This window comes from Gracilinanus agilis, chromosome 6, assembly GCF_016433145.1.
Source record: "Gracilinanus agilis isolate LMUSP501 chromosome 6, AgileGrace, whole genome shotgun sequence".
Classification (NCBI taxonomy): domain Eukaryota; kingdom Metazoa; phylum Chordata; class Mammalia; order Didelphimorphia; family Didelphidae; genus Gracilinanus; species Gracilinanus agilis.
This window is the reverse complement of record NC_058135.1, coordinates 133,874,186-133,887,548: the sequence shown is the minus strand read 5'-3', so window position 1 is coordinate 133,887,548 and position 13,363 is coordinate 133,874,186. Positions and strand designations below refer to the sequence as shown.

General features: G+C 40.8%; 1 protein-coding gene across 1 annotated transcript in view; it reads right to left on the bottom strand.

Moving 5' to 3' along the window:
• MAML3 (mastermind like transcriptional coactivator 3) overlaps positions 1–12,285 on the bottom strand; it is a 247,792-nt gene extending 235,507 nt beyond the window's left edge. The window contains exon 1 of the mRNA XM_044681706.1: positions 12,112–12,285. Coding sequence (XP_044537641.1) covers positions 12,112–12,285 — 174 coding nt within the window. The remainder of the gene's footprint in view (positions 1–12,111) is intronic.
• Between the last annotated feature and the right edge of the window lie 1,078 nt (positions 12,286–13,363).

The window sequence follows — 13,363 nt, the reverse complement described above, 5'->3', positions numbered from 1 at the left end:
CACCACACAAAAGATGTCCATCATTCATCATTCATGTCCATAGAGGCTAGAAAGGGGAAGCTTAAATTTCAATAAGGAGAAGAAAGGCCAGCCATAAGAAAGAGGTAGGATCATAAGTTTAGAACTGGAAGGAACTATAAAGTTTACTAGTGCAATAAGTCCATTTTGCAGAAGAGAAATCAGTTGAAAAAATAAGGGATTTGTTCAGTCAGACAACTAATGAGTAGCTGATCATCTCAGATCCTGTGATTTCAAATCTAGGACTCTTTCCTCTCCATCACGAGGCTGGGATGCAGAATCAGTTATCTTACCCAAAAAGTTGGCACTTCATAAATTATGGAATTTTTTCCAACATTGAAAGGAATCTCTATAGATATTCATTTGAGTCCTATCCGTAACTCACAACAACATATTTGGCAAGGAGACTTTGAAAACTTCTAATGTGAGGGAGCCTATCACCTCTAAGATAGCCCATTCTCTTTTTGGTAGCTCTAATTGTTAGGAAGATTTGATTAGTTGAAATCATCATTGAACTGAACTAAACAAACTAGTAAAAGAGGTTAGAGGATTCCCTTCTTTGGAGAGTTTAACATTTTGAATTTATATTAATTTAAATGAATGAATTGGACGCCATTCTGGTTGGAAGCATGTGGCATACCACACGTCTTAGGGCCCTTCCAATTTCACCAATTTAGTCAACTACATTGTTATAGCAAACTATATCATCTACAAGTCTTCCACCATTCAGTATGATGGCTTTGCCTGTGAGTGGCAAAGATTTGGCCAACTGGAGCTGGGGAAGAAGGACATGAAAACCACCTCCCCTCCCGCCATGTTAGAAGGCATATATGAAGAAAGAGAACAGGAAAGAATGAGGTAGAAGGTGCTCTTCACCCTGGTGCCCTTGTACACTAGTTGGTCTTCCTGAGTACATATTACTTTGTTCTAAGTGATTGGTGTTGCTTATGTATCCAACATAACATAAAAGCTAGCTTCCTCCTGGTAGTTCCTTATCACCAGTCTGTCTTTTGATATCCAACACTGTAGAAACTTTAAAGCAGGTCTCATGTTTAGGAAGAGGAATTCTAGGGTTTGAGAGTATTCAAGAATGCTACCTTATTAGAAAAAGAATCACAGATTTGCTGGATTAGAAGAGCTCTCTGAGGCCACCCAGTTCCTTCTATACTTGAACAAGAATTCCCAGTCCTACCTCCTTGACAAGGGATTATCCAGTCTTTGATTAAAGGATTCTACTGAGGACTTCTGGGCAAGATGACTGCCTGGAAGCAGACTATCCAGATCCCACTTGTCTACTCCAGAAAAACTCTGAAGTTTTTCAATAAGGCAAATAATGATAGTGAAATATAATGAGAAATTTTAATAAGACTTTTTCTACCTCAGAACTACACAAAAAATTCAGCGAGAAGTTCATGGGAAACAGGAAATGGAGCTGCCAGCAAAGACACTGACAATGTAGGGTAGCCTTTAGGTGTGATCAGAGATGGACTAGTGACATCTATAGCTTACAAAGGCTCTGTCCAGAAGCAGCAAGAGCAGGAGGATAGCTCAAAGAAAGCTCCAGGGCAGCCAGAAAACCCCAGGGAGGGGACTCTGGAAGCCCCAGGAAGTCCCTGCAGGCAGTGACTAGCACCGTATTGGTATCATAGAACTCAAATCAAGAACATCCGAGGTCCAGGGCTCCATAGTACACTCTGGCCCAAGACAGCAACAAGGAATCCAATGACTGAAAACTCTGGCCTTCAAAGATTCAGAGAGTTCTGGGGGAGGTGGAAGGAACCTAGGTAATTCAGGGCAAGAGCAAGCTGAGCTGACTCTCCTACCCAAAGCACAGCAGGTGACAGAGCCTGACCCTTGAATGGAGCCCCAATGCAGGAACTAAAGCTGAAGAAATGAGGAAATCAAGCACCAAATAAGATAAAAAATCATTATGGCTTAGTGGTCTCCCAAAGAAGAAGATTCATTTGAAACAATTACAAGCAGAGGCTAAATAGAAAAACTGGTTTGCTATGAAGACCACAGGAATACCTAGAAGAAAAGAAGGAAGAGATAAAAGTATGAAATTATAGTTCTGGATAAAAGAATTCGGAGGAGAATAAAAAGTTTAGAAGAGAAAGTAGTAAACTTTACTCTAATAATGGGCTCCCTAAAAACTAGAATAATGCGAACAGAAGTCAGTGACTCCATGAGAAAACAAGAAATATTAAAACCAAATTAAAAGATTAAAGAAAAAGAAGAAAATGTAAGCTCTGATATTTAAAAAAATCAACCTGCACTACTAGCAGCAATGCAATGATCCAGAACAATTCTGAGGGATTTATGAGAAAGATGCTATCCACATCCAGAGAAAGAATTGTGGGAGTAGAAACACAGAAGAAAAACAACTGCTTGACCACATGGGTCAATGGGGATATGAATGGGGATATAGATGCTAAACAATAACCCTAGTGCAATTGTCAATAATATGGAAATAGGTCTCTATCAATGACACATGTAAAACCTAGTGGAATTGCACGTCGACTATGGGGTAGGGTGGGGGGGAGGGAAAGAACATGAATCATGTAACCATGGAAAAATATTCTAAATTAATTAAATAAGATTTTTCAATTAAAAAATCAATCTGCAGAGAAAAAGGTCAGGGAGAGATAGTTCCAAAATCATTGGATTCTAAAAACTATGAATTCAAAAAAATATGGCCTATACACTATATTTCAAGCAATTATTAATGAGAATTGCCAAGATCTACTAGAACCAAAAGGCAAAGTAAATTTAGAAAGGATCTACTGACCGCTACCTGAAAGGAAACCTAAAAAGAAAAGTCCCAGCTATGTCACACCCCAAATCCCATCCCCCAAATACTGAAACATCTAGAAAGAAACATTTCAAGGAGCAAAGATAATTATCACACAAGATTTGGCACCTTCTACTACAAATAAAAAGAACTTGGATATAATATTTGGCATACAATACTCCAAAAGACTCACCACCAAGAATCATAACATGAAAAGTTGTATATAATTTTATCAGGAAAAATGGATCTTTAATGGACTTTTAAAGTAAGAAGCAGGAGAAATCTAGAAAGGTTAACTTATTTGAACAACAGGAGGGGAAGGAAGTATGATGGTATAGTACTGACATTCTATTTTTTTAAACCTTACCTCCTGTCTTAGTATTAGTTCTAAAACAGGAGAGCAGCAAGGGCTAGGCAATTAGAGTTAAGTGACTGGTCCAGGGTCATACAAGCTAGGAAGTGTCTGAGCCCTTAGTACTGACATTCTAATGGGAGAAAAGTAACAAGTGTCCCTTCAGAAGCTCAAAATCTTTGAAGTGCATTGGAAGAGTTAATAAGAAAAACAGAGTTCCTGGGGAGTAGACCAGTTCTTTTGACAGTTTTGAAGAGGTTAAGAGAGGGAGGGTAAAAAGAATGCATTAATGTAGAATGGGGAAAGAATGTAGTAGGACTTGCTATTTCTAATAAGGGGGTATATGAGAAGAAAAGTATTCATTTATAAAGGAAGAGGTGGGAGAGTGGACATCAGATGAACCTCACTTCTCTGAAAAGGAAAAAGGAGTGTTGAACATACGGTTTGGTATAGAAATATATAAAATTCAATATAGAAATAAGGGGAAATGTGGGTGAATGGGGTGGGGTTAAGACAAAGGATAACACTAAGGAGGCCCTAGCTGCCAGCAGAATAGCAGTTCTCTCATTAGGTTCTCTGTTTTAAGACTATAGAATTCCAAGAGCATCCATGAAAGAGGCCTCGGAAGTCATTTATGGTACAGGATGGAAAAGTGTGAAACATTTTTCTGACTGTCCCATGTGTAAAATCCCCAGATGATAACAAACATTCAACTATAATCAAAATATTTTCAGTAGCTTCAAAAAGAAAATAGATGCAACAATAATATCCTCCATTCAATGGTTACAAAATACTACTATTTTCACAAGAATCTTGGTACACATTTTTTGTGAATAACAGTAGCAAAAACTGTTTTCTTGATTCAAGCTCAGTTCCAACTATATGTTTGGCTACAAGAATTATCTTTTATTTAAAGATTAGTGGACTTGGAAGAAAATAGATAGTTCATGCCTCTACTGATGTGGTGGCTAATTAGTTCCAATTGAAGATGATAAAGTCATGATTGGGTTCATAAACTCACAGATTTAGAGTTGTAAGCTTGTCTATTTCTATATTTTATAGATGAGGAAAAGGAAGCCCAGAAGAGATGTTACTTATTCAAGGTCACCCAGCTAGTTAAGAGACAGCCTGATATAGCAAAGTCAGAGGTCTATCTTGAGCCAATTGGTTTCAGTTTACTCAAAGGGCTGGACTAGATGGCCTCTAAGATCCCTTCCAGGTCTAAATCTATTATCTTATGTAATAGCAAAATGAGAAACTGAATCTAGGCTCCTCAGCTCCAGTGTTCTTCCTCCTAAAATTTGGTACCTCTCTAATTGTTGAAGACACAACTCTAGGAATTGTTTTTATCAAGTCACCTGAATCATTCCCTAGCACAGTAATGGCAAACCTTTTAGAGACCAAGTGCCCAAACAGCAACTCTCATGCCGTATATAAGCCCCCACCTTACCTGAGACAGGGGAAGGAGGAAGTGCTCCCAAAGGGCGAGTAAAGTGGGAAATGTCCTCAGGTGTGCATGGAGGGGGAAGAGGAGCATCCCCCTCTGGCAATGTGCCACAGGTTTGCCAACATGGCCCTAGTATATTTAAATTTTGACCTGGTGGGTATGTAGTTGAGATTTTCCCTCTACCTTTGAGTTCTCATTTGACAATTTCATAGGTACATGCATGTGTGTGTATTTATTTATTCCATGATTCCACATCTCAAGTTCCTAGGTTATACCTACTCCTAGAGAACGTCACACATCAGTGAAGATACTATTTTTTTAAAGTGTCAAAAGATTTCTCACATATTCTCTGTCTTTGCTATCATCTACTGGCTCTTCTCAGGCAATGAGAAAATCAGGGAGCCAGAAGTTCAGTTCAGTTCTCTCTCTTTTCTTTTTTTCCCTCTAGGGAGGTAGAAGAAGAGATGAAGTAGTGTTTCTGCAGTGCTCTGTATCTTACACAAACACGCAGCTGGGCAAGCTTCAGAATAGGCAGATTGCTAATGGGGAGAAATCATCCCTTTCCCAAACAAAGCTTGAAGGGACCCAGTTCAAGATCCTTAGCCTTATAATAGAGAGCCCTGTCTTAAGAGGCTACCATACCCTCTGCTCTCAAAAACCAAGAGTCTTAGCAACACACTCTGGTGCAAAAAACTGCAAAATCTCTTCCTGAATATTCTCCCTCCTTTCTGTAGCACAGTGATTGCACAGCAATGTTTTCTCCCATTAAAGGATGTGCTAGTACCAGGAACTGAAGTGAGCTGCTCATCCCCTTGCATATAAAAACATGTGTTGTTATCATGGGTCAGTTTCCCTAAAAGAATCCATTTCTTTTTCATAATGACTATCCAGAGGCTCTCTCCTGCAGCACAGCTTACATTACTGAGAAACCTTTGTGTGCAGGAGGTGGTTTGACTACCCATTCCACTTACTACCAATGGATCACACAAGCTGTCTATCAGTTACTCCTGGCTGTCATTGCATGGCTGGCTGGCCTTGTGCATTTCTGTGATGGACAAATTTATCTCTCTTTTATATCTTTCAAGGAATCTTGCATGGTTTGGGGCATGTATGGGAGAGATCTTGTTGGAGGATAGCCTTTAAGGCAGCATTTCACCATGACAGAGTAAGTGTAATTAACATGAGATAAATTGTAATCTTGGAAATTGTAAAATATGCTTTGTATGGAATTTAGACAAAAAAAGTCAGTTCCTGTTTCAATGTGTCTTCAATGCTGCCCTGGGTGGGGGTGGGGGGATTTTCTGATACTAAACAATCAATATTGGTTATTTAATATTTAATTTTTTAAATTTAAAAACACCTGCAGAGTAGGAGAGAATTCACGAGGCTAGACATAGCCTATGCTCATTGAGTGACCTTCTAATGTGTCATTTGGTCTCCTGAATGAATGTATTCTGAGGAAAGGCATCCCTGTTCCATGCAAATAATCAGTGTCGATGATCTTGCTAGCTATCCCTAAACCCGGTTTCTAAGAGTGCCAGGCAGGATTTGTTCCTTTCTCTTGAATTCATAGAGGAAGAAGGGAAAGAAGAGGAGGAGGAGGAGGAGGAGGAAGAGGAGGAGGAGGAGGAGAAGGAGAAGGAGAAGAAGAAGGAGAAGGAGAAGGAGAAGGAGAAGGAGAAGGAGAAGGAGAAGAAGAAATATCCTATAGCTGGGTGACACTTTTAACTTCTTCAACTAATACCCCATAGCTAGGCAGAACTTTTAGAGCATCCTTTCTCTCAGATTCACAAGACTTTCCTGTGAGGTAAAAGAAGGGACTTGTTCTCACTTCTAGGGCAGGAGATTTAACCATGGACTGAATCAATCAATTAGTCAATCAACAAACATTTATTATACACCTAGAGGTACTCTGCTGGGACCTAGAGAGATAGTGACAAAAAAATGAGTGTCCCCACCCCTAAGGAACTTATGTATTTCATCAGGAGACAAGATGTAAATAAATCAGTCCACACAAAATAAATACAAGTTGGTTTTGTGTGTTAAGGTACAGGATGAACTGTTGGTTCATTATGCTCAAGAAAAGCATAATCAAATGAAAGGGCAGAGTCTATTTTGGATGGGAGTAGGGGGAGAAGACTGCCATCCACCATGAGATAACACAAGGCTTTACTTACATATAGATGAGCCAGTACTGGAGCTGATGACCCTGTATCTATGCAATGGAATAGGGAGCAGATAGTTTTAAGTCTATTCAAAGCACCTACTTAGAAAGGAATATGCTTTTGAGTACATGGCCAGGAGGGGGTAAAAAAATATCTGCCTCCAATATGAACACTATCCTTGAGGCAGGGTAACTACTTAGAATGCATACATCATTAGAGGCATTGGATGTGGAGAAAGGATCCGGTTCCATTTCTTCCTACTGAACCATCATTTAATGGAAGCTGAGAGGACCACAAGAGCCTAATTCTAGATCTATGAATTATGAAACTCTATGAACTATTAGAGGAATGAGGCTGAAGATTATCTTGTCTAATACCTTTCTTTTATAGAAGAGAGAAATAAGACTGAAGACAGTGATAATCAGGAGATGAGTTGTTGCCAGTATCAGTGGATTATAGAGTGTATATGGGGCTGGGATAAGAAGAGCAGAAAGAGGGGTGGGGGGTGCGAGCACATTTTAAGGACTAAAGCAGACAACCTGGGAGGAACAAATTTCTAGAGCATTCTCTAAGAGGTAGGAGGCAATGATGTTACTGCTCATACCCTATTCCCTAAAAGAGACAACAGGAAAGGAAAAAAGACCTCACCTAGAAATATAGTCATAAACTCTTCTATTTATAATAGCAAAAAAAACTGGAAAAACTCCTATGCCCAACAACTGAAGAATGGTTGAGTTTCACCACATCTCTAGTGATGTATGGCAAAGCTTTGGGCTATCTCAGTGCCAGGACAACCATAGTTTTTCAAAGTAAAAACCATGGAGTTTTGGAGGGATGGGAAAGTTTGCTAAGGTTCTTTGGGTTATTTCTGAAAGGGGAGTTGGGCTTTTGGTGTTCTTGTGAAGTTACTGTTTTGAAAACAAAAGTATTTTAAGCTTCTCTGAAGACAGGGCACTGTATGAATATCAAAGTAAACACCAAGTAAGGATTAATCTTGGGAAATCTGAACTGCCAGTAACCCAGAGGGCAATGGAAAACCATATGGTGGGTATAAGACTTAGAGGAGAATAATCCAGGAGGAGAATTTGGGACAAACAAGATCTACAATCATGGCAGAGCTATCCACACTAATGAAGCCAGGGTTTCATAAAAATATCAAAGAAAGGGTAAGGATATCGCCCCTGAATCCAGTTACTTCCTTTTCTCCTGTCTCCAAATCAAAACCTTATCTTCAGTCTATAGTAATATATTTTTCCAGTCAATGAGAGGCACGATAGTATATGGAATAGAGCGCTGGCCTCAAAGCCAGAAAGTCTTGGACCATGACCACCCTCTGAGCCACACTGGCTGTGTGACCCTGGATAAGTCACTTAGCCTCTTGCTCTCTATGGCACTCTCTGAAACAAGAATTTACAGATACTAACATGCATTGGTAGATAGAGTTTGCTCACTGAGAGTAAAGAAACCCTAGTTTTCGCTGAAAATATCAAAAGTGAGCAGGACACAACTACTGTCTGTAGTAAAATTTACTACCTGTGTTTGATCAGAATCTGGAGAGAGAACCACATAAATAGGCAAGGGGGAAAGGGTACTGCAACAAATGCAGCCTCCTTCTCCAGACAGGTTATTAATATTTCAGCCTCTCTATTTGTAACCCCAGGAGGAAGAGAAGCTCCTAGAGGAAAAGGAGCTATTTTGGTTCCATCTTTTTATCACCAGGACCCAGCATCGTGCTTTACAAATAATGGGCACTGAGATGTTTACTGAATTACTGAATTGCAAAGATGACTCCAAGGTTTTTGCCATGAAGACCTATCCCATGTAGAAGGCTGGTGAAGTCAAGGGCCATCTGATGAAGTTCAATACCCAAGTCACTGAGTGTGGCCCTCCCACAGAGAAGAAACCACTGCTTCTCTAATTAAAAAAAATGTTTTTATTGATCTCTTTTGTTGTTACAGACTCTAAATTTCCCCTCATATCTCTCTCCTTCCTTTCCAGAGAGCCATCTACATAATGAAGAATTTCCCAATTTTATTAAACATTTTACATTGGAGATCATCAGCTCCACACTCACGCAAAACAAGGGTGGACTCTCATACCAAAAGCATTTCATGGGAAACCTTGTCTCACCAAGATCTCACTCTCCTCAAGAAGCTTACATGCAAGTGGGGCAGACAACAGGTGAAGAGAGGTAAGCTTATCTGAGGAAAGGGAAAGTACTAACAACTAGGGGTCACAGAAGGCTTCCCAGAAAAGATAGCATCTATGCAGAGATATGAAGGAAGCAAAGAATTCTGAGAGGTGGAGATGGGGGGGAGATCATTCCAGGTCTGGGGAACAGCTTGGGCAAAGGCCCAGAGTTTGGAAATTGTATTTCAAATTCAGGGGAAAAGTAACAGGTCTGTTTGGCAGGACCTTGGAAGTAAGAGAAAGGTAGTAACAAGGCTTAATCTTGAATGGTAAAGCTGGATCCTGATTGTAAAGGACTTTAAATGACAAAAAGAGGAATTTAAATTATTTTTCTACTTTCTTATTTGTGAAAGATGAGGTTTGCTAAAGATTTTTTTTTCCTGATATAAGATTCAAATTAAAAGCTAACAGTCCACAAGTTAACCTGTAGATATACACCTGGGTGAGGCAGTTAGGTGGTGAAGTAGATAGAGTGTCGGCCCTGAAATCAGGAAGACTTCTTTTCATGAGTTCAAATCTGGATTCAGACATTTACTAGTTAGTGTGATTGTGGGCAAGTGACTTAACCTTGTTTGCCTCAGTCCCTCAAATGTTAAAAAAAAAAATCTGGAGAAATGGCAAACCATTCAGTATCTCTCCAAGAAAATACAAAATGTAGGTTACCAAAAGTTGAACACGACTGACCAACAATAACAAAACACACCTGGATGACTGTCACTGTTTCTAATGCTTTGCAACCATTTAAAATCAGATATGCAAGTATAGGGACAGTCCCAGTCTCTCTAGGAGAGGTCCAGGTGATGCTACGAGGGGGCGGTCACTTTGTCACTTCATCTGTCTCATCCAATATAGAATAAGTCCATCTGAAATCGACCGGAGAGTCATTTTTTTCAGTCAGAAAGCACCTTCAAGACCATGTAATCCAATCCCCTCCTTTTACAGAGGAACAAAATGAGGCCCATAGAAGTACAAGGGGTAGTAAGTGGCAAAGTTGGGCTATAAATACAGATTCTCTGAGTCCAAATCTATTCTTCTTTTGATTATACCATACTGCCTCTCGTGGAAGCTATTACAAGTTAACCTAAGAAGTCTGCTTCTAAATCGCCATGGCTGCCCATGTCCAGGGTCTCCTTGGACCCCTGAAGTTGCATTTCACCAGACTACTGGTCACTGAAATATACAACATTCCTAAGAGTTCCGACATTCATCGATCAAAGCTAGTCTGGCTTAGAAATCCACTGAGGGCATTTGAGTCATCAATGACGTGACAATCTAAGAAGAACTTGCTCATGTCTTTGAGTCAGATCTGCCTGAGTCACAGAAAATCACTGTGATAGTCTACAAAGGAAGATGTTGTTCTGGAAAATGAGCATGTGTTGAGAAGTGATGAGAGCTGCAGCCCTACAAATTTCAGGAGGTGGCAGATGCATACATGGTTCACTGGAAACTTCCTTCCCTGGAACATCTTGTAGAAAACGTTTGTTTGAATCTTTTTTTGATAAAAAAAAATCCTTCTATATTCACCACCAATTTCATCTGCCCTTTTATACATCATCATCATCATCATCATCAAAAAAAATTACCTGGGGGCAATGACAATTTCTAAAGTCACCATTCTTCGATGGATGTCTATAGCATTAGTTGATTTGTGGGTTTACTGTGGCACACAAAGGCCCACACAAAGACATTAGAACTCTGATCAATGCAAGGAACAATTGTGCCTTCAGGGAATTGTGAACTGGAGGCATGGAAAAAGGCACACACTGTCAGACAGGGTTAATGTGTTGATTTGTTTTGCTTAATTGTCACTGATCTTCATTGCTACAAATGAGAATCCTAAATCTCCTTGCTTTCATGGGTGGTGGGCAGGAGAGAGAATTATTTGGAAGTGATACTGGTTTGTTTTTTTTAAAGCTCAACCTACTTATTATACATGTACATACATGTGATTCGTACGATTCACAGAGAACCAGTGTGTGTCCTAGTTCAATGCCTTTCCTAATGGAATTTTGTGTGACATATAAATTAAGGTTGGAAGAGAAGAAGGTCTGGAGAAGGCAGACTTAAGTTTGAATCCTAGTCCTGTCCTGTGCACCGGGGCCAAATCATTAATCCTTCATTTTCCTCATCTTTAAAATGAACTCTATGGTCTCCTCTAGCTTTAAATTTATCAATCGAATAAAAAATAAGGTGGTTGTGTTTTTTGTTTTTGGCTTATTTTTATTTTGGAGAGGAGGGCATGGTTAGAGAAAGCTTACAAGATGAGAAAGAGGATGTTTAAGAGGCGAAATAAATAAATTAATTAAATAAACAGATTCTCTGTGTATCAGTCCCAGATGGAGGCTTCCCCTAACCATCCCCACCAAAATATTCTGCACATTGGAACTGAACATCAGGTTTCTGTTTTTTTGTTTATTTGTAGGGAGGAAGGGAGAGAAAGGAGGCAGAAAGGAGAAATACTTCAGGGAGGCCGAGTCCATTTCTCTCCCTTGGGTGCAAATCAAGAATATTTTGATTTCAGTGTTTACTCCAAATGTTCCATCCTTTCAATGAGAAACCCTCATTTCCATTTCCAACCCCTTGCAGGAGGCTGTTTCAGTGAATAACACTTCAGGCTTGCCCCAGCCCTGAGGTTGCAAACAGCCTCAGAGCACCAGGCCCTGACATTGCTTTTGAATCAAATCCCAGCATGCCTTCTCTCCCTTTTGGAAAACAAAAATATTGAAATAAGATCTTCTCATCTAGGAAGGGGGGGGGGGGGAAGCTTTCCCTTTCCCTCGGAGGAGCCGTCCCCTGCTCCTCCGTGTGATCTGCAGTTTGCATAAAGCCAGGACTCGCCAGCAGCTGAGATCCTCCTACCTCTGGGAAGAAAAGAAATTCTCGACACAGAAAAAGAAAAGAAAAGAAAATAACCCTCTGTAAGCTAGCAGGACATTATTCTTCTTTCTACACAATGCCTGACTCCCAGGGCTCCGTTTCACAGTGGGTTCTTAACCCAAAGCAGAAAAGAAGGCAGAGGGAATGGGGGGCTGCCATTATTTATATGTCTTTGGAGTAACTTTGTTCACCACGTAGGAAAAAGAAGGCAACTGCAGGCAGAGTTTTCCTTCTGGGCTCCATGAGAGGCGGGAAAGGGTGCCCACCCCACCCCCCACCCCCAGCCAAGCCCGCTCCTCCGAGCTGGCAGCCGTGCCTCTGATTGCACCTCCCCAAATGTTTCCAGCGCCACACATGTACCCAACACAATGAACATCGGCCATAAACAACGGAGCACTGGAGGCTGGTGACGGCGGGAGAAGCTTTCATCTGCCAGAAGAAGCATCTTGGCTTCAGCCCACCAGCAACAATTCATTTTTTTCCCTCCTCCAAAGAAATTAGACCCAGGTTCTGTTGTTATAGCAACAGCCAGAGCCACTTACGCAGGCCCGGCCCCACAAACTCCCTCTGACTCCAGTGGGCAGCGACTGCAATTATGGCTGGGATGGGGAGTGACCAAGAGAGGCTGCCGTCTGCTTAGTCCCTGCATTAGCTTTTGCAAGATGGAAGAGAAAAGCCCAAGCTGAAATTCCGTTTCCAAACTAGTAGTCAAAGGCAAACGGCATAGACTTTATTGCCTGGAACTGGTCCCCCCACCCCCACCCTGACATTTGCCAATCAGAGGACCCATCCTCGAAGCGGGGGCTGCTGGTACTGAGTGGAAAGGACACCGCTGGCTTTTTACGCCGCTAACACGGCAGTAGCCTTTTCACTCCAGGTATCACATGGGAAGAATGACAATAAAAGCAGTTCCTGTAACTCTCAGCTCGAAAATCTCCAGAAGAGACCGACGACGTTGCTCGGCTCTGGGGCTTTTTCAAAATTCTTTTCTGGTCTCACCTGTGATCTGATCCGGGTGGAGGATTCCACGTATGGAATTTTCCTTCGCTAATAATACAGACCAGCAATTCGTCTCTTTTTAATATAAAACATTTACTTATAAAAATTGAAATTCATAACCTGGAGAACGCAGAGGTTAAGTGACTCACTTGCCCATGGTCACATGGTGCTTGAGGCAAGACAAGAACCGATTTCTTCCTGACTCTAAAGCGGACCCTCTAACCATTTTCCTCCTTTTCCCTAGGAGTATATAATTCCCAAATCAGAAACTCTAAATTCAACTCCCACTTGGTGAAAACAAACCTAAACCCCCCAATATTTTCCCAGACTCCAAACAAATGCTCCCCTAATTAGAATGCAGCCCCCGAGGCAATTTTAAGAGTAAGAACAATTTAATACTCCCTCCCCCCATCTAACAGGCACAATGACATAGAGACCCTAGAAAAACACAGGATGATAAAATAAATGAGATTGCATTCACTCTCTGCTCACCTGCCATAAATGGATACAAATCCTAGCAAAAT